Source organism: Rhinoraja longicauda, chromosome 35 (assembly GCF_053455715.1).
Source record: "Rhinoraja longicauda isolate Sanriku21f chromosome 35, sRhiLon1.1, whole genome shotgun sequence".
NCBI classification, from domain to species: Eukaryota; Metazoa; Chordata; class Chondrichthyes; order Rajiformes; family Arhynchobatidae; genus Rhinoraja; species Rhinoraja longicauda.
The window spans coordinates 21,642,535-21,664,557 of NC_135987.1; the positions used below are offsets into that span (position 1 = coordinate 21,642,535).

The following is a 22,023-nucleotide window of genomic DNA, read 5'->3' on the forward strand; positions in this document are numbered from 1 at the left end:
TCTCTTGTGTCCTTATACCGTTTGACGCAGGAAACAGGCATCTATTCCGACGTAGTCCACCCGAGGTATTTTCTTCTGAACCTGAACATAGAACAGTACAGCACAGGAACAGGCCCTTCGTCCCACAATGTATGTGCCTACATGATGCCAGGTTAAACTCATCTCCTCTGCCTGCACCTGATCCATGTCCCTCCATTTCCTGCATATCCATGTGCCTATCTAAAGGCCTCATAAATGCCACTATCATATCTACCTCCACCACCACCACCCCTGCCTGGGCATTCCAGTCACCCACCACCCTCTGTGCAACAAGACGTGCCTCACACATCACTTTAAACTTTACCCCTTTCATCTTAAAGGTATATTCTCCAGTCTTTTAATACAAGATCATATTGTTCTATTATTTTAAAATGTTTGTTCACAGGATAGCCAGTACTAATACTTAAAATCAATCACACCAATGGTTCTGTAGTGATAACGGAGGCTATGATGACCAGAAATCAATATTATTTCATTCTTGCTCCAGTGTACTGATAAACAATTAGTGTTCTTTCAATCGGTATTCTGCACCAACCCAAGGGCGGGTGAGCATGAATATAATGGAAATACACTCAAACAGCTGGAGTAACTCAGCGGGTCGGGCAGCATCTCTGGAGAAAAGGAATCGGCGACGTTTCGGGTCGAGACCCTTCTTCAGACTGGGAGTTAAGTGAAAGGGAAATGAGTGAAATAGAGAGACATAGAACAAATAAATGATAGAGATGCAAACAAAGTAATGATGATAAAGGAAACAGACCATTGTTACCTGCGAGCTGGGTGAAAACGAGTTACTGACAATGAGACTCAACAAGGCGACTTTGGAGCTGGTGTGACTTGGGTGGGGGAGGGATGGAGAGAAGGGGATGCAAGGGTTACTTGAAGTTAGAGAAATCAAATTCATAACGCTGGGTTGTAAGCTGCTCAAGCGAAATATGAAGCTCCTCCAATTTGCGTTTGGAAATAACAGGCATGTTAAAAAATACATTTTGCATAAATGAAATTTCAACTAAAATCATTATGCTAAACAATGACTTAGTTAAATGGCTTCTATTCCTACTGCTTGTAAAAGGTGAATGTAACTGTTTTGTTTCTCTGTGAGCGGGCTGTTAAAAGTACAGATTGAATTTCTGTCAAATAACCATTTTAAGAGCAGTTTTGCATAAAATTCCATAAATATTATTTATTCACAGCTCCTATCCAGCAATTTCCCCACCCTTCAAAGGTATTTCAATTATATATGAACTACCAAGATCAAGACAAGTCCTGGGTTTTATGTTCAATTAACAGTGGGATGCTAAATCTCAGTCAGCATGGCAAGTGAGATGTTACAAGATGTTGAAACCCCATGGGCTGGCATTGGACTCAGACCAACGGAGACGCAAATGGGGTGTGCATCGGAACCGGGGGCCCAGCACGTGGGTAGGACAGGGTCTGTACTCTGGGTGTGCGCAGACAGAACTAGGACCAGGAACATTAGGGGCAATCTAAAACACACACAACCAGAAACATGCGTGTGTTCCATCACCAACTCCCTTTAAACCCACTGTTCACTGGAACGATTATTATAAAACCGTGTAGCACGGGGAAAGAGTGAAGCAAACGTGGTTTTTGGGTGTTGCATGAGGTAACCTCCAATTATCCAGAAAATCATGCAGTACTTCTAAACTAAACTAAACTAAACTGAGCTAAGGAGAGTTTTCATGAGTGTGGCCCAACCATAGCATTGAGTGCAAAGGTAAATGTTCACCTTCCCAGTTTCCTGATGCAGGGGATAGACAAGTAATGTCTCTGCTCAGGGACTTCTTCATTCTTTTTTACGTTGAAGGCGGTGGAATTAGAGTAATCCAGCTGTACATCATGGAAACAGGCCCTATGGCCCACCCTGTCCAGGCTGGACAAGTTGGCATGTTGGCCTAGTCCCATTTGCCTGCACTTGAACCATAGTCTTCTAAACCCATCCTTTTCCTATATCTGTTCAAATGTCTTTTGAAAGTCATAATTGTATCTACTTCTGTAACTTCTTCTGGCATCTCGTTCCAGATGTGGATTTCCCTCTGAGGTCCCTCTTAAATATCTCCCATCTCACTATCACCCTAAGCCAATGGCCACCAGTTTTGGAATCCTCTCTGTTGAACAATGTGTTGGATGCAGAGGCTGGTGTGGTGAAAGGTGATGATGGGGAAAGGTGACGATGGGGAAAGGGGAGCTAGAACAGAACTGTGGGACGCAGAGTCTGAAGAAAGGTCCTGACCAGAATCGTCATCTACCCATTCCCACCACGGATGCTGCCTGACCTGCTGAGGTCCTCCAGCAATTTATTTGTTGCTCAAGCTTCAAGAGGAAGGAGTTGAGGCAGATACAATAACGACATTTAAAAGACATTTGGACAGGTACATGGTTGAGATAGGATTGGAGGGATATGGGCCAAAAACAGGCAAATGGGACTAGCTTAGATGGGGCATCTGGACAAGTTGGACTGAAAGGCCTGTATCCATGTTGTATGTTCTGCTTATGATTATTCTTCCAATTGGTTTTTAATAACAATTTATTTGAAGCACACTGGAGTTGCTTTAGAACAATAATATTTGTACTTGTGGGTTTTTTTAATGAAACAAACCAGACAATATATATCACTCAAAGGCAAAGAACAGATCTTTTAAAATCTCCTGTTAAAATACCTGGCTGAGGAAGTGATCACTAAATGGTGGTAATATTAAAACTTAATTTGAGGACCAGCTATCTGCACATGAATGAATCATTATGTTGAGAGCCCCCAGGCTAAAATGTTCAAACTGACGTGTAAATCTTAATAATTCTTAATAATTCTTCAGTGGATTGAATTGTATTTCAGGATGATCTCATTCAGTGTGGAAATAATTTGATTATTGAGGTTGAAACATAAAATATAAATTTGAGGCACAAGGAACTGCAGGTGCTGAAATCTTGAGTAAAACACAGAGTGCTGGAAGACTCAGCAGGTCAGGCAGCATCTGTGGAGGGAATGGACAGAGACAGGCACAAAGTGCTGGAGGAACTCAGCGGGTCAGGCAGCATCTGTGGCGGGGATTGGACAGATGACGTTTCAGGGTGGGACAGCTGTCAACATAAGTTGAGAGGCGTGAAAGGGAGAGTGGAGCCAGGGCCACGGTGGGGGAACAGTGGGTGTGGGACCAGGGGAATGGTGGGTGTGGGATCAGTCTAAAGAAGGGTCTTGACCCGAAATGTCACCCATTCCTTCCCTCCACAGATGCTGCCTGTCCCGCTGAGTTACTCCAGCTTTTTGTTTCTATCCAACATCAATAGTTTCCTTTGTTGACAGTGGGTGAAAATCCTAGAAGGGTCTTGTGTTTAAATACTGCAGGAACCTATAATCTCTGTCAACCACCCATGGACAATGAGGACCGGCGATCCATGGTGGCCGTGTCAGTAAACACAATGTGCAAGGATGAACTGACCTGTTAATGTTAAGAATGGACGGACCCTCTGAGTCTGAAATCATCAAGCCGTGACTGTGCATGGATGACCTCAACTGCCCACAGACCAACACACAGGCACAATCCATGGCAATGGCTCAATCATTTTATCTTACTTACAACAATAAAGAGGAATAGGAATACCTTATTGTCACATGTGACTAGGCACTGGAGATTCTTTGCTTGCCTACCCAATGTATACAAATGTATAAAGAGCCCGTTCAGCCCATTGAGTGTAGCTCAAGTCCCAACAAAATAATCACATCAGTCCATTTTCCCCTCCTTTAATCGTGCAAACTACTTCCTCCCTTTGTATTCTTTTCTCATTTACCTGCAGTCCGAGTAATTTACAATGGCTAATTAACCCAGCGGGTCTTTATGATGCAGGAGAAAATCTAAACACCTAGAAGAACTTTAAAACTGAGGTGAGAAAAAACTTTTTCACCCAGAGAGTTGTGAATTTGTGGAATTCTCTGCCACAGAGGGCAGTGGAGGCCAAATCACCGGATGGATTTAAGATAGAGTTAGATAGAGCTCTAGGGACTAGTGGAATCAAGGGATATGGGGAGAAGGCAGACACGGGTTATTGATTGGGGACGATCAGCCATGATCACAATGAATGACGATGCTGGCTCGAAGGGCCGAATGGCCTCCTGCAACTATTTTCTATGTTTCTAAGAAACCTACACGATCAGCCTGGGAACTTAAGCCATAAAAAAATAACATGTTTGAAATAGTTCATAATAATTTAAAATATTAGCCCAGATTGCGTTGACTATTTTAATGCCTGTCAAAGACAAGAGAATTAAAGAGCAGGAAGATCGTAGTTTTGAACAGATACACCTCACAGACAAAGACCAAGGAATGGAGCGAGCGGGAGACAGTGTGTATGATGGCAAAAACATCCCAGGAACCAGCAGACAACCAACGCTACATAAAGTTAATCGTGATTGGAAAATAAATGCCAAACAGGCTAGAATCAGAGCCCAGCATTACTCTGTGGGTGGAGCAGAGGGATTTCAGAAACAAAATTCTTTCCCACTGACTCCATTTGCACCTCACGCTGCCTCAGAAAAGCAGGCGACCTCATCAAAGACTTATCCACACGGGTCATCCCTTCTCCCCGCTCCCGTAAGGCGAAAAATAGAGAAGCTTGAAAGCGCGCACCACCAGACTAAGGGACAGTTTCTTCCTTCTGTTATCCTCTGAGCAGTCCTTCTATTAGCTGGACTATTGTTCGACTCCCCTCTGCCCCATTGTTCACAGTGCAATTTGCCTCTGGAATGATGAGGTATTATGCTAAGAATTATATTCTGTACCGTACATTCTGTCTATTGTACTTGCGTTTGGCTTGATTGTATTGATGTATAGTTTTATCTATTTGATTGGATAGCATGTAAAACAAAGCTATTCACTGTACCTCGGAACACATGACAATAACAAATCTAAACCTCCCCATGTTGTTCACCTCCAATTGCTCAATCTACAACTATGAAATAATCTTCTATTAATCGTCCTACTAGTTCTAATGTTCGCATCCTTGTATCCATGTCGTTAGCCCACCTTCCCCACCCAACAATGGGCCATGATGGACTCCACCTTTCCAGAGGTCATCTATTGGCGGCCCTGTTTTGTTCTGGCCTTCTCTGTCTTTCAGTCTGAAGAAGGGTTCCGACACAAAACCTCACCTGTACCTGTTCCCCAGAGATTCTGCCAGACCCGCTGAGTTACTCCAGCACTTTGTGTCTATCTTCAGTATAAACCCAGCATCTGCAGTTCCTTCCTACACTATTGAATCTTTTCTTTTTGTGCGCATATCATCACAAACTTACAAAGCTTCACGAACTCAGAGCCTAAATAATTGAATGAAGTGATTGGCAGTGAGGGGCACTGGACACTGGAGAGTTCAAACGTGAAATATTACCGACGTTAAGGTCGGAAATGTTATTCATAAACCAGCAAGGAATAATGCCAATGCTTTTACAGTGCTGCTGAACAAGCACTATAGTATTCGCCACACTGTGATACTGCAAGATTCACTGCATTTCAGAAGAATAGTATTTCAATGATTTGCGGCTGGGATGTCCAAAATTGATTGGGCGATTGATCAGGTCCTCGGCAAATAACTTTAAAAGCTTTGCGATTCAAAATGGAATTCACAGCTCCAGTGGACTTTCAAAAGCAACATTTACAAGGATGAATTTGTCGAGATTAGTGTGTTGCACACTCCTAATGCACTGACTCCATGACCAGTCTGTGGGATGATTTAATTCTTTACCTAATGCTTATTGTCCTGTTAAATAAATTGAGCCGTCTCTATTGCTTTTAATCTTTATTAATTTATTTATTTTTTAAACAACGAGGTTAAACCATGCATCATAAAACAACAACCTTCCGCCCCTGGAACTGCACTCCGGCCTCGGGCATCAGACGAGAATTTCACGTTATCTAGTACGGCAATAGTCACTTGTGTCGCTTCGTGAATTATTAAATCAGTACTTCGTGGTAATACATAATTTCTTATCAATTATTCATGCTAATGTGTGTGTAGTTTACTTAATTGTGTTATTGACGATTAAAAGTAATTTCCTGAAAATCCTCAAGGACACAAAATTTAATCAGTGTAACTACTTTTCGGATGCAATGCTGTTAAGTGTTCTTAATTTGTTCAACAGTCATTTATTTATGTACTTTTCTGCTGGAAATACAAATTTAATCAAACAATTAAATTTGAAAGTTGGGTTTGCAACAACCTAGATCATATAAAGTTCAATTTTTTTGCAAGTTAATCATATTTTCGAAAGAAGAAGTATGAACGTGATAATTAAAGATCGGGATGCATAGTTTATCCCTGGGTGTGACAATTAATCTCAGACAGCGGCTGTTTAAAAAAATCACTGTGGCACATTGCTCCAGAATTTACAGATCAGATCCATTTTTCTTAGTAAAACACTAAATTAATGAATTATTTTGAAAATAAAGTAGCAACAATGAAGATATTTTTTACATTTTACTCCATCACATTCGTTTTCCCTTAACTAAATGCAGTTTTTGTTCTTCCCAGAAATCACACATTTGAATGGTATTTACAAGCCTCGATACATGTACTGTGATATCTCACTCTCTATAACTTACATCATTCATATTTCATCAGAACTTCAAGTTAAAATTAACAGCATAAATTAAAATCATAAATCCTATTGCAGCAGAAAGTATACCAGAAATTGTGCTATTAATATTTTAAATGAATTACTGTTAACAGTTTATCCACTTAATAGAAACCTACTATACCCGTGACCTCAAAGCATGGAGCTTTATTGCGTACTAAAGGTCACATCTTGCAGAGCCACGGACTTTTGTCTGCAAGTTTATTGGAAACCTGCTGGATGTTTCCACATTTGGTCTACAAATGCTTACCTGCTTTTAACTGCAATCTCCACCTTGCATGGTGAGCAGAGAATAGTTAACATTGCATGTGTTCTGAGGAGGTTCTTTCTGACATTCATCCCAACCATGCCAATTCTAGTAAGTGTCTGCCTTCCTATTAATCCATGAGTGGAATGAACGCGCTTAGAAGGAACAAAGGCAGGCAATTATTTTGCTGCAAAAATCCAGAATCCATCTATTTACATCTTTTGGCTTTGACTCAGGTTGGAACATCTTAGCTTTTGTACAGATAGAGTCAAGTTTGATCAGAGTGTGGGCCCGGCATGTCAGAACTCTGAGGATATTCTCAAGGTAGTCTCAAGTGATCTCAAGTGTTGTCTCCACAGTCAGTGTTGGGTTCTTCTGCTCATAGATTCCTTTCGCCCTCAAGCTTCTCTTTGGCATGGCTTGCCTTCTCCTGGTCTGTGTCCAAGGGAGCCTTTGGTCCAACGGCGGGGCTGCTGGCGGGCACTGGGAGCAGGTTGGCAGACTGGAGAACCGCCTCAGAGTGTTCACGGGCTTTCATCCGCAGTGCTGCCACACTGGCCGTCCGATTACTCTGGCAACCGTACGGTGGCAAAAAGGACAGACCCATCGGATCCGGCACACAGCAGGAGCACAGGGAGTTTCCTAAAACAAACACAAGCACCAGAATAAGGAAAAGAGACACAAAGTACTGGAGTAACGCAGCGGGTCAGGCAGCATCTCTGGAGAACATGGATAGGTGACGTTTCACAGAGTGCTGGAGTAACTCAGCGGGTCAGGCAGCATCTCTGGAGAACATGGATAGGTGACGTTTCGGGTCAGGGCCCTTCTTCAGACAAACTACAAGTGCCATAGTAATGCTTCTTTACAAATTGAAATGTGACATTCCGCAAAGTTTAACATTTACACAATGATGCGGTTGGCCAAAACATCGTGGCAGTTGAAAAGAATGCACTCGTGAGTAATTTAGATTGCAAGCAATTTGAGTTGGAAAATCACTTTCCATGTTAGGCAATAATAGGCCGTTGACAACTCAATGTTTCTAATTATATTTGTCAACCAAATATAAGTTAGATCAGAGGGGTGTACATACAAGGAACTGCAGAGGTTGGTTTACAAAAAAAACATGTAAAGTGCTGGAGTAACTCAGCGGGTCAAGCAGCAACTCTGGAGAATATGGATAGGTGATCTCTCAGGTTGGGCCCCTGTTTCAGTTGGCTAGAGAAGGTATTTTACAAACAAACACCATAAACAAACAATAACTACATTATTGGACCAAGTGCGGCAGAGTGGCACAGCTGTAAAGACCGTGAATATATGGGTTTCATCCCAGTGCCCCAGTCCACTCCTACATCCCAAAGACACGCAGGTTTGTAGTCAAGTCAAGTCAATTTTATTTGTATAGCACATTTAAAAACAACCCACGTTGACCAAAGTGCTGTACATCAGTTCAGGTACTAAAAGAGAACATACAATGGCACACAAACATAACAGCACGGGATAACACAGCACGAGTGTAAACAGGTGCTCGATGGTAGGTGTGGACTCGGTGGGCTGAAGGGCCTGTTCCATGATGTGTCTCCACACCAAATAACGTGCACATCAATGATCAAAACACAAACTGCTGGAGGAACACAGCGGGCGGAGCATCACCAGTGGTGGTGGGGGGGGGGGGGAGCATCACCAGTGGTGGGGGGGGGGGGGGGGGAGCATCACCAGTGGTGGGGGGGGGGGAGATTAATTGTCAACATTTCGGGTCAAGATCCTGAATCATCAGGGTCTCGAACTAAACACCAACCATTCCCTTCCCTCCACAGATGATGTACCACCCACAGATTCCTCCAGCAGTTTGTATTTTCCTCCAGATTCCAGCATCTGCAGCCCCTTCCGTTTCCAAACACTGATCATGGTTTGGTAGAATTAAAGCAGATGTTAGTTCACGTCTTGAAATAATTGAAAGATTTGCTATTTGGTTGTTACTCTAAATAATTAAGTCAATCTGCCGAGAGGACATCATGGGAAGGAGATTCAACAACACTTCAAAACTATCTACAAGATCCAAGTTACTGAGCTTTCACATCTAACTGGTGAGGGATACTCCCACATCAGTAATTCTGGGAACAAGGAGCATTCTGTGCAATAATATCTTGCATTTCTGCATTTGGTTCAAAGTTGCTTTCCACTTAAACAAAGTTAGGTCATGAAACAAAATATTTTTAACTTGCCAACCAAAATAGAAATGAAGATGTATTGGTGTATCCAGGTAAAGCCATTCCCTTTCAAACAATTAATAAAACAATATCCAGATGTGTAGGAAGGAACTGCAGATGTTGGGTTAAACCGAAGATAGACACAAAAAGCTGAAGGGTCACAACATGAAAAGTCGCCTGTTCCTTTTCTCCGGAGATGCTGTCTGACCTGCTGAGTTACTCCAGCTTCTTAGAGACAATAGACAATAGACAATAGGTGCAGGAGGAGGCCATTCGGCCCTTCGAGCCAGCACCACCATTCAATGTGATCATGGCTGATCATTCTCAATCAGTACCCCGTTCCTGCCTTCTCCCCATACCCCCTGACTCCGCTATCCTTAAGAGCTCTATCTAGCTCTCTCTTGAATGCATTCAGAGAATTGGCCTCCACTGCCTTCTGAGGCAGAGAATTCCACAGATTCACAACTCTCTGACTGAAAAGGTTTTTCCTCATCTCAGTTCTAAATGGCCTACCCCTTATTCTTAAACTGTGGCCCCTTGTGTCTAACTTTTTTTCATTTAAAAAATCACTTTACACAAAGTTCTCAAGAAACCTTCTGATTGATCTACAAACACATATCTCTATTGCGCAAAATTGTGATAATTGTGTGCAAGTTAAATGCCAAAATGTCCAAGCTTTTCCCACTGTGAACTTCCTCGTGTCAAATCATATGGCCGCAGGCCACAGAAACCTCAGCAAATTCTGTCATTAATTCCCATTTACGTCAAGCAGTGGTCACCAATATCATTGGGGATCTGATTTATACACCTATGGAGTAATAGTGTAAAAGAAACACAACGGATCTGCAAGTACCGTATCTGAACAAGGGTAGAAGAACCAGATCACCTGGGCTGCAGGAGCATGAACTGGTTGGACCTCAATGTGAACGCACCAAGCTTGTCAGTATGAGCCAACATGTGCCAATAAACAGAAGACAGGCACAAATTCAAAAATAAAATCTGTACCATCCAGGGATGGTAATTAATTCATGTTTACCCTGTGGACCATTAGTTCTCCTGTTACACGTAGATTACGCTCAGTATTTCTCAAAGATAAGGGAAGAAAAGTCATAATATTGCCAGACTGGGAATAAAACCCACATACAGCATTAAGATGTACATTCCAAACATTATTAGTTATCATGATTTATATTGACAATTAATGGATTAAAGATCAGCTTCCTCAGAATTGAATTTGTTCCCACTGTGTAATGAGTCTGGCCAATCTACCGCTAATTGCATGTAATCCTTTGTCTCGTGGCAAAGTGGGACTAGCTTCAGTTCATCAATACTGTTGTACTTAAAAAACTGAAGCGCAAACCTAAATGGACGCAGATGGTTAGGTTTGAAAGAATTCTGGAATTTGATCGAAATTTAATCTTACATTTTATAAATAAGAAATGTAGTAAGGTTAAGATTTCAATTTAAAAAATCCAAACGTTGTTTAATATACTCTGAGATGTTTTTTTTGTACAAGATTGACTTTAAATGTTCCATCCCAATTCGCGCAGGTGATCAAATATCAGCAGCGCCTCCTTGGTGCTGCATTGAATCTTGGCCCTGTTTCCTTTAACTATAAATGGTGACCTGTACAAAGTTCAATGGTTCAATGTGTGTAGGAGAATAACTCCAGATGCTGGTTCAAATTGAAGGTAGACACAAAATGCTGGAGTAACTCAGCGGGTCAGGCAGCGTCTCAGGAAAGAAGGAATGCTGGAGTAACTCAGCGGGCCAGGCAGCATCTCAGGAGAGAAGGAACGAGTGATGTTTGGGGTTGAGACTCTGAAGAAGAATCTCGACCCGAAACGTCACCCATTCCTTCTCTCCTGAGATGCTGCCTGACCCGCTGAATTACTCCAGCATTTTGTGTCTACCTTCCATGGTTCAATGGTCCTTTATTATCACACGTACAGTGAAGTTATTGTCCTTTTTGTTGCATGGGGTTCGGTAAAGTATTACCATATCCAAACACAATCCCCGATTAGTACAAAATGCATAGAAATTATCCACTGCGTGCAATAACTGGTCACTGAAATTTCATTATTACTATAACGCACGTGACACTTTCAATGCCCTGTAACTGTATCTGTTGATTGTTGGCAGACCAATTTCCCTCCGGGATAAATAAAGTCGTATCATATCATATCGGATGCAAGAGTCGCCCATTTCAGTGCCATTTTCCCAGTCTAATCGCATCCGCTCGCTCTGTATTCTGGAGCGGCGCCCGATCCAGGAGCGCTCCAGGCTGCAGCATGAAACCTCCCCTTGCACTGAGACTCCTCGGTGTAAATACACAGGCCTGGTCTCACAAGGTTGGAAGAACACACGTGGACCTTTCACAACGGATGTTCACCCATACCAGCCCATGTCTTGACTGTGTGATATCACAAAGTTGCACAGAACATCCTTCCAATTTCACTGCAAATTAGCCACGCTCCCAAAAACAGTAATTTGTATGAAACTAATGTATAAACTACTCTATCATTTCTCAACTTTTGTTCAGAATCCATTGTGCAAAGTTAACCAATAATTGGTTAAATTCGTACACTCTTTATACAAACTGATGTATAAATCATGGCTATAATTTCTCAACTTTTGTTCGGACTCCATTGTGTGAATTTAACCAATTATCACAAATGACATTAAGACATTTTGTTCACTTTGTCAATTGGATAATTGGATAATTGGAGATTGTTTCGGACTTCGACCCTGCCAAGTTTGGTTCATGTAAAACACCCGTAGACTTGATCAACCTGTTGGGAATATCTGGAGAGAAATGTGCTTCGAAAATCCTCGGCAACTGATTGTGGTCATGGAGGCGTGCGGATTGTGCAACCCTGAACAGTGGTGTTCGTTAGCCCCGCGGTAACTGGGGGAATAATGCCATTGTCATGGGAAACACGTGTATCTGCACATCATTCCTCCAGCGCCACATCTGCGGCTGCTTTGCGGATCTGTTCCTGGTTTCGTGCAGCTTAAAGCTGAGGGTCTGTAGTTCATCTCCACACTACAAACGCGTCATGGCCAGCAATCTCACAGCCAACATCTAACCTAAACCAAGAGTGAAAATACACGCCGTACCGGTTAACTAAAACGCCGATTACCCTCAGCTCTGTGCTAATACTACAATAGAAAATAAAGAAATATGTTTATTATTCTTGACTATTGTCTGTAACTATTGTTTGATCAGCCTTTAAAATACAGTCAATAATTAACCTGTTTCAAATTGTCCTCTTTCTCCAACAGATTTGATATATATAGTGATGGTATATAATGTGGTGGTATATATAGTGGTGCTATATATAGTGGTGGTATATACAGTGATGGTATATACAGTGATGGTATATACAACGATGGTATATACAGTGATGGTATATATAGCGATAAGCGATGGTATATACAGTGATGGTATATACAGTGATGGTATATACAGTGATGGTATATACAGTGATGGTATATACAGTGATGGTATATATAGTGATGGTATATATAGTGATGGTATATATAGTGATGGTACAAAACAGTGATGGTATATACAGTGATGGTATATACAGTGATGGTATATACAACGATGGTATATACAGTGATGGTATATACAGTGATGGTATATATAGTGATGGTATATATAGTGATGGTATATACAGTGATGGTATATATAGTGATGGTATATATAGTGATGGTATATACAGTGATGGTATATATAGTGATGGTATATATAGTGATGGTAAATACGCGGATTGTCGTTAATCGGGCTTTATCTTGCACTAAATGTTATTCTCTTTATCCTGTAGGGGAAGAAAACTGCAGATGCCGGTTTAAATCGAAGATAAACACAAAATGCTGGAGTAAATCAACGGGTCAGGAGCATCTCTGGAGACGAGGAATGGGTGACGTTTCGGATCGAGACCTTTCAGACTGAAGAAGGGTCTCGACCCGAAACGTCACCCATTCCTTCTCTCCACAGATGTTGCCCGACCCGCTGAGTTACTCCAGCATGTCGTGTTTATCTCCGGTATAAACCAGCATCTGCAGTTCCTTCGTACACGACCGATCCATTATTCCCGATGCCGACATTCGTAGCTCGATCTTAACTCGATTCCTAACCGCGTCCAATATTTCTGTTTAAATCACAGCTGGTTAAAAACAGCAACGAAACTACACGGGCGGCAACTGTGATCCAGCGTTAGAGTCGCCTCAGCCACCGGCCACTGGCGTGGATATCGGGTTATTGTGCAGCGACTGGGCGATGTGATTCACCTGGGGAACATCAGTGGTGGGAGGGGGGGGGGGGTCTAAGAAGGAACTGCAGATGCTGGTTTAAACCGAGGATAGACACAAAAATGCTGGAGTAACTCAACGGGACAGGCAGCATCTCTGGAGAGAAGGAGTGGGTGAGGTTTCGGGTCGAGACCCTTCTTCAGTGGGGCAGCAGCAGCCGGGATGGGGGAGAGTGAATCGCAGCAGCGACCACAGGTGTCCCTGGTCAGGACAAGTGCAACTCCGCGGCGCGAGTTCCAAACAAGCATCGCTTGGCCCGGGAGTGTGTAATCCGGCAGCCCGCCTTCACCCAGCGCTCCCTCACATACTCCCGTCTCCCAACTCCCGCCCTGACTCGATTCCACTGTCTGCTCTTTCTTAAACTGTTCGGACGGAATCCCATCCATAGATGCACTAACAAGAGACATTCCATCACGCCATCGGTTACAACCATCCAAAGGCAAATCAGTCTCACGCTGCAGATCGCAAAACCTCCAATAGGTGAATAACAATCGGATTAAAGATTCTCCTCGTGGGAAGCGGTTGGGGTTCAGACGTGGAATGGACTTGACAGCAGGTCGGGGGGTACAGGAACAAGATGCGGGAAGGAACTGCAGGTGCTGGTTTACACCGAAGACACAAAATGCTGGAGTAACTCAGCGGGATGGGCAAGCATCTCTGGAGAGAAGGAATGGGTGACGTTTCAGGTCGAGACCCTTCTTCAGACCAGAAACGTCACCCGTTCCTTCTCTCCACAGATGCCGCCTGTTCCGCTGAGTTACTCCAGCATTTTGTGTTAATGTTCAGGAACAAGACCCCTTGTGACTATATGTCTCTCTGTCACCGCCTACACTCTCCGCCCGGGTATCTCTGTTCCTGCCTCCGGCCGGGTGGGACTGACCCTGGCGTGTCCAGCCTGCCAGTCCACCCATACTGCCCGGACATGCTAGACAGACGAGCTGCCATCGCCTGGTCTCGCTGACCATTAGTACTGGACTGGACAAAACACAAGTGGCTGGAACAACACAGCGACGCGGGCAGCATCTGTGGAGGGAGCGGACAGGCGATGTTTCGGGTCTGCAGACTGACTGACCAGTCTGAGGAAGGGTCTCGACACCCATTCCTTCTCTCCAGAGACGCCGCCTGTCCCGCCGAGTTACTCCAGCATGTCGTGTCTATATTCGGCGTAAAGCAGCACCTGCAGTTCCTCCATGCACGTTTTGCCGGGCGGACTAGCGCGGGTTTCTCTGCCAAACCCGGCCCTTGTGTCTCACACTCTTTCTAAACCTTGCATCAATTGTCAGAATCACAACTTCACCGCGATCAGAGTTGTCACGGCCACCCCTCGGGGGGAGGCGAGGACAGGCTGCGGGCGTGTTGGCCGGTGCGGTTTACCTTTCAACGTTGCAACTTGGGTTAACGCTTGTGCGTACGTGGCGGTGTTGAGGAGAGTGGTTGGCAGACAGGAAGGAAAGAATGGTCCCGCCGGTCCCACGGCCCTGCTGAGGCTGAAAGGAAAGCAGCGTTAGGCCTCGGATCTCCACAAGTCACACATACACACCTCAAACGCGGCCAACTTGCACTCAGTGTCTCCCCAGCTGTTATCAGGCAACTAACTGAACCATCCCACCACAACCAGAGAGCAGCCCCGAACTTCTATCTACCACATCGGACTATCCTTGATCGGACTTTGCTGGCTTTACCTTACACTAAACGTTATTCCCTTATCACGTATCTGCACACACTGTAACTGGCTCGGTTGTAATTACGTATTGTCTTTCCGCTGACTGGTTCGGACGCAACAAAAAGCTTTTCGTAGTATAAGAAAATAACTGCAGATGCTGGTACAAATCGAAGGTATTTATTCACAAAATGCTGGAGTAACCCAGCAGGTCAGGCAGCATCTCGGGAGAGAAGGAATGGGTGACGTTTCTTCAGTCTGAAGAAGGGTCTCGACCCGAAACGTCACCCATTCCTTCTCTCCTGAGATGCTGCCTGACCCGCTGAGTTACTCCAGCATTTTGTGAACAAAAAGCTTTTCACTGTACACGTGGCAATGAACTAAACCGAAGGTGGGTGACGGTCGGCTCTTACTTCTGCGGCATTTCTAGCGCATCTTTCTTATTCCTGCTTTGATCCATTTGCGAAGGCGAGCTGAGGTTGATGATCGGCGGCGATCCCTCACGCACGGCATCCTTGCCCGCCTCCTGCTCCGCGCTCCCTCGCTCGGTCTTCCTCCACTTGGCTCTCCGGTTTTGGAACCACACCTGCCAAGCGGATACCAGTAATTAACATTAGGAGAGGCATAGACAGGTGGGACAGACAGACAGAACCCTGCTCCCACGATGGTACAATCAAATACCACAGGGCACGGCTTTGATGTGAGAGGGGAACGTTTAAAGGAGGTGCGTGGGGCAAGTATTTTGTACACAGGGGGTGGTGTGTGCATGGAACACCTACTGCATGAGGTGGTGGTGGTGGACGCAGATATCACAGTGGTGTTTCACAGACTTGTGGATAGGCACATGGATATTCAAGGAATGGAGGGATGTAGCGTATGTACCGTTAGATAAGACATAGTTTTGGCATTGAGTACGGCACAGACCTTGTGAGTCGAGGTACGATGTTCTGTGTTCTAATAACCAGCACTGTGGCGCTGGCTTCGGTTTGATTTAGGAAGTATGGATGATCGATACACTTGCAGCGGTACCCTCAACATCCAGGTTCAGTTCACCCTCTTAGCATAACCCAGACAGTGTGGGCCGAAGGGCCTGATCTTGCGATGATCCATGTTCCATGTTCCATGTTGCATGTCCCATGTCCCATGTCCCATGTCCCATGTTGCATGTTCCATGTTCCATGTCCCATGTCAAGGTGGCAAGGCCTCCAGCATTCACAGACTGCTCCTCTTTGACCCAATAATAACCAGTTGGGTGGCAGACGTTTCGTTCACATCTAAGTCCCGCTGCCCACCGGTGATACAGGCACTGCGGCATCGTGTTCCAGGGTAAAGTTAGTTTAGTTTAGTGTTTGGAGATACCGCGGGGAAACAGGCCCTTCGCCCCAGCGACCAGCGATCCCTGTACACTAACACAATCCTACACATGAGCGACGATTTTACTATTTTACCGAAGCCAATTAACCCACACGTCTTTGTGGTGTAGGAGGAAACCAGACGTACAAACTCCGTACACACAGCACCCGTGGTCAGGATTGAACCCGGGTCTCTGGTGCTGTGAGGTAGCGACTCTACCGCTGCGTTACTGTGGCGCCCATTAAACTCAGCAGTCTCTGCACACACGGACCCAACCTGCTGAACCCACCCCACTCACTAACATCAGTCTGAAGAAGGGTCCCGACCCGAAACGTCACCCATTCCTTCTCTCCAGAGAGGCTGCCTGTCCCGCTGAGTTACTCCAGTTTTCTGTCTGTCTTCCACTACAGGTTCACCTCAAACCACTACTCTGGAAAACCCCCAACAATTTCCCTTTCGACGTCTCTGAATGGTTACAAAAATCGTCCTGTTGATGGTCACCCGCCTTACGTTCGTTCAGAGGGAAACGCTTATCGCTCGGATACCTGACTCGAGTGTGTATTTTGGGGCTAAATGTGGGGGGGCGGTCGCTGACCGGACCCCACTCCGTCCTCTATTGCAATTGGAGTTACTCTCAGCGAGATATTAATGACTTTATAATCGTGTAAACTTGGGTCAGCTAAGTGCGGACCAGATGCGGACAACTTCTTGCATCATAATTGAATGAAGGTCGTTGGCTATAACAACATTTAATTGAGCAATTTTTCATTATCATATTTTAATGACTTTCCACTGACAGTCTGCTGCGGAGTAACATGCATGATGGAGTCGTTTATATCCTATTTAGCGATTGTTTGACAACATCAGCTTCGATTAAGGCTGGGCTTTCTAACGCATTAATCATATTTTAGTGGCCTCCACGTCCCACACAACCTCTTTGATTCCCTTTGTTTTCCTGCCCCCCCCCCCCCCCCCCCCCCTTTTGTGTCAAGGAAATAAAGTGAGGATTGGGAAGCGGGCGCTTCGGTTTCAAGCTTAATTGTCACCATTTGCTATCTCACCCTTGCACCTTCCAGTACAAAGTCGTGATCCGCCCGTCTTCAATGCCCCCTAATTGCTACATTTATCTCAATTTGCAGTTTCTTTTAGGCGGCGATAGGAGAGCAGACAACGCCGGGATCCGCTCAAAACACCTCAAATAGGATTCCATTGAAAAAATAATAATACTTTCCAAGCGAACGTGGAACCATGTGTAGATTTAATAAGCAGGATCCCTTAATCCGTTTATGGGAGAATAATATGTTTACTGTCCCTAATTTGGAGAAGCTAATTCCATTATCTCGCTGCATTCATTGAGTTTAAAACGATGGTATCCTGACGTAGAGACAATCCGCCGTAATTCACCCAATTAACTTCCTCTCATAGATCTCGGAGAAGAGAGATTCTGAAAGGCATCGTCTTTATATAATCATTGCACACGGAGCGAGTTTTGTAATTTACTAGTTGTGTGTTAGATTGCACAGGAGGAGGAGAATTTGTCAACTCTACCCTCGGATGGATCTCGCAGCGAAACATGAAAATCAACTCGAGCTCACAATTTAGGAGATAGTTTGGAGGGTTTTTTCTTTCCAAGGCAAGGAAATGGATATGCATTGATGTAATTTAGTACCTTAGAGACACGGACAAATTAGTGTAGAACATTATCACTAGTTAATTATGGATGACCGATTAATCAACCTAATCTAATATTCCACATTATGTTGGCGTTATTAAAGTGCATCTCATAAATGACAGATAGTCTTTCATTGTTTTATCTCCCGGCCAAATGTGCACTTTACATTGACGCGATCACGAAGGCCGGCCTCTCCTTCGAAGCCACTTTACCTGGACTCTGGCTTCGGTCAGGTTAATCTTCATTGCAAGTTCCTCTCTGGTGAACACGTCGGGGTAGTGAGTCTGAGCGAACACGGCTTCCAGCGCTTCCAACTGCAATATGAGGACAGAGTGCACCTTCTGAGAAACAATCCCTCCCACATAATCACACATCCCGATTCCTAATCGGCCTCGTTAGGCTGCCAATACATTTGCAAAGTGTCGTTAATGCCACACTTTGTAACCGGTCCCGTTTTAACGCCAACTATCGTTTCGTTTCGTCCGATTGTTTCTATTCTCAAATTAATCAAAACCTCTGCCAGACAATGTCGTTTGTTTTGTGTATGTGTGCGTGTGTGTGTATCAGGGAGAGAGGGAAAGAGGGAGGGAGAGAGAGGGGGAAAGGGAGAGGGGGAGAGAGGGAAAGAGGGAGATAAAATTAGCAACAATTCCAAAATAGATTGGATCGGAAACAAACTTTTATCATCCTGTATATGCGTGTGTGTGTCTCTGTGTGTGGCCGTGTGTGCGTGTGTATATATATGCGTGTACGTGTGTCTGTGTGTCTGTGTGTATCTATGCGTGTACGTGTGTGTGTGTGTGTGTGTGTGTGTGTGTGTGTGTGTGTGTGTGTGTGTGTGTGTGTGTGTGTGTGAGAGTGAATAAAGTTCTATCGTATCGTACATGTGTGTGCGTGTGAGTGATAAAATTAGTATCAATTCCAAAATAGATGGGATCTGAAACAAAGTTGTGTAGCGGCGAGCGGCCTGACACAGATGGGGTGCACTTTGCCGGGGTGTGTGTGGGGGGGGGTGTGCGTGTATGGTGGGGGTGTATGGGGGGGATGGGGGGGGGTTGGTGGGGGTGGGGGTGGGGCTGAGTGTGTGTGTGTGTGGTGGGGGTGTGTGTGTGGAGGTGTGTGTCGGGGCACACCGACCTGCTGCAGGGTGAACGTCGTCCTGTTCCGCCGCTGTTTTCTCCGGAGGAACCCATCATCGAAATCACCCGCGCTGTGACTCCCAAAACTGCTGGAATTCACTGAGGACAGAAACAGACCCGTCACTGGCTGTGGAACACAGAGGGAAACTCGGGTTGGTAAAGAGAGGGGAGGAAAATCCATCTATCCCGTGATAGAGTAAGATTTGCTTTTTAAAAATGTGTAGGAAGGAACTGCAGATGCTGGTTTAAACCGAAGATAGACACAAAATACTGGAGTAACTCAGCGGGTCAGGCAGCATCTGTGGAGAGAAGGGAATGGGCGACGTTTTTGTATCGAGACCCATTTTGCCAAAAACGGCATTGTTTTATTAGATTGCGATTGTGTTTAGTAACAGAGCTCGTGTAAGCGGAGCGGGGGGTGGGGGGCTGGAGGGGGTGGGGGGCTGGAGGGGGGTGGGGGGCTGGGGGGTGGGTCTCTGGTATTGGGGCCGATGTGCTTGATTTATGGTTTATAATTGATCGATTTCCACTAAACTAAAATGTGTTTAAAATTTTCGGCGAGAGGCCAAACTGCTGGGGATAACGAAAAATAACTCTGTCCTCTCCCCCACCCCCCCCCCTCCCCTCCCACCCACCCCCCTCCCACCCCCCCTCCCCTCCCCTCCACTCCCCCCACACCACCCCCCTCCCCCCACACCACCCCCTCCCCCCCTCCCCCCTCACCACCCCCTCCCCCCCTCCCCCCTCACTAATTCTCCCGGTAATTGTTATCGCAGTGACCGCTGCTTTCTGTTAGACCTGCGGAAGCCGCGGGTCCGGCGTTTGGGTCAAGAAGCGATCGCTTCCAATAAATGTATTCCCCACTCAGCCAGTCTATAATTTGTTTGCAAAACAGCATAAAAGATTCATGTGGAGCGTTTGGCAGAAGGAGGAGCGTGACGACATTTTACTGCGTTGATTGGAAGTCTGACACCAACCATCTGCGCTGCTGAAAGCCCGCTTGGGCCCGGAGGCTAAAAGGAAGGAGTCTTTGTAGGCGCGATGGGGAGAGGCAGGTGGCTCGCTTCCACACACACAGTACCAACACCCACGGACACTCGCCTTAAACGCAGAGCGGCCACTACACTACAGCGGGTCGATAATTCTGCAAAACATCCATAATTTACCACCTTTAAGATTGCAAAAATAAAGAATGCACAGTAAGTTAGATACGAGCTCGCAGTCAGCATTCTCATGATCGTTATTTATGTAACTCCTTAGTGAACTGCCGCATCTGACCCCCCCCCCCCCCCCCCTACAAAGTGCAGATACTGATTTAAAAATACACCGAAGGTAGAAGACACAAAATGTTGGAGTAACTCAGCAGGTCAGGCAGTATCTCATGAGAGAAGGAATTGGTGACGATTCGGGTCGAGTCCCTTCTGTTGACCAATACTCCGAAGTATTGTTTAGTTAGATGAAGGTTAGTTGAGTTTAGTGTGTGGAAAAAAATACCCCGACGCGCTTTCTCACATAGCCCGAGTGGAAACGGAATTTAAAAAAGAATCCTTCAAAAGGCGGACACGTTCGTTATGAGCTGGGGAATAACATTATTTAAATAGCACAATATTATATAACATTTCCGTTACCACTGGCAGGTTGCGCTTTTGACAACTGATATGTTTAGTGTGAACGACCCTGTTTCCGCGCGGGGATTGTTTACAAGTTACAGCATCGAGATTGCTCGCAGAATCGGCAAATGTACTTACAGGAATTAGTCCGACAACATTCCCCGTCCAACTGCTGCGGGCAGTGGAAATAAAACATCCTGTGTCCAGCGCGCCGGGCAAAATGGTTTAGTATCTGAGAGAGAGAGAGAGAGAGAGAGAGAGAGAGAGAGAGAGAGAGAGAGAGAGAGAGAGAGAGAGAGAGAGAGAGAGAGAGAGAGAGGAGAGATGGGAGAGAGAGAGGGAGGGGGAAGAGAGAGAGAGAGAGAGAGAGAGAGAGAGAGAGAGAGAGAGAGAGAGAGAGAGAGAGAGAGAGAGAGAGAGAGAGAGAGAGAGAGAGAGAGAGAGGGGGGGGAGAGAGAGAGAGAGAAACAGAAGACAAAATGTAATTTCGCACTGAAGTTTGCGTGTCGGGTCGGAGAGAGTGGCCGCTCCGTGTGTGGCGAGAGTCGGGGAAACAGAGGCAAAGGGTTGGAGCGGAGGCGATGACTGAGGGCGGAGGCGGTCGCGAACCTTTGCCGACTCGGGCTAGGCCAGTCCTCACTCTACAACTGACCAGATGCGTCTATCTATCCGCGCCAGCGCTGCCTTTATAATCTCACGCATAATTGGCCTTAATCTAATTATTGCCAGCATTGTCTTCAGTGAGTAACTTAGATAGGTCCTCCGGGCACTGCCAAAACGCACACGTGCTCGCCAACGTCATGTCTGAGCAGCGCAGGTTCGCCTTAGATTTGTAAAAGAGTTTAAAAAAATAGACATATCTTCAATGCCCTTCGTTGGCCACACGCTTCTCCGAAAACATAAACCCTATCCCCACTTCCCCGGCCGGTGGCACCTTCGCTGCAACTGTTGGTGGAACGACTTCTCCTGACTGTAACCCTCCCCGCCCAGCCCCACAATAACATTAAAACGAGCACCAAGTGCCGGAGGAACTGCAGGTGCTGGCTTACACTGAAGATAGGCACAGAGTGCTGGAGTAACTCAGCGGGACAGGCAGCATCTCTGGAGAGAAGGAATGGGTGGCGTTTCGGGTCGAGACC

At 45.4% G+C, this 22,023-nt stretch overlaps 1 protein-coding gene across 1 annotated transcript; it reads right to left on the bottom strand.

The window, feature by feature from the left end:
* Positions 1–7,305: 7,305 nt before the first annotated feature.
* On the bottom strand, positions 7,306–21,080 carry drgx (dorsal root ganglia homeobox). The gene is made up of 6 exons (XM_078428447.1): positions 21,041–21,080; positions 19,273–19,373; positions 18,348–18,449; positions 15,524–15,696; positions 14,825–14,937; positions 7,306–7,568 (listed from the first exon to the last, which is right to left on the bottom strand). Exons 1-6 carry the CDS (start codon positions 21,078–21,080, stop codon positions 7,306–7,308), a joined length of 792 nt encoding a protein of 263 aa, XP_078284573.1.
* Positions 21,081–22,023: the final 943 nt, after the last annotated feature.

Coding starts and splice junctions, on each gene's coding strand:
- drgx (XM_078428447.1), bottom strand. CDS start 21,080: ATGTTTTATTTCCACTGCCCGCAGCAGTTGGACGGGGAAT. Junction 15,697..18,347: donor TGACCGAAGCCAGAGTCCAG/GTAAAGTGGCTT, acceptor TCCGCTTGGCAG/GTGTGGTTCCAAAACCGGAG. Junction 14,938..15,523: donor GCGCTAGAAATGCCGCAGAA/GTAAGAGCCGAC, acceptor CTTTCCTTTCAG/CCTCAGCAGGGCCGTGGGAC.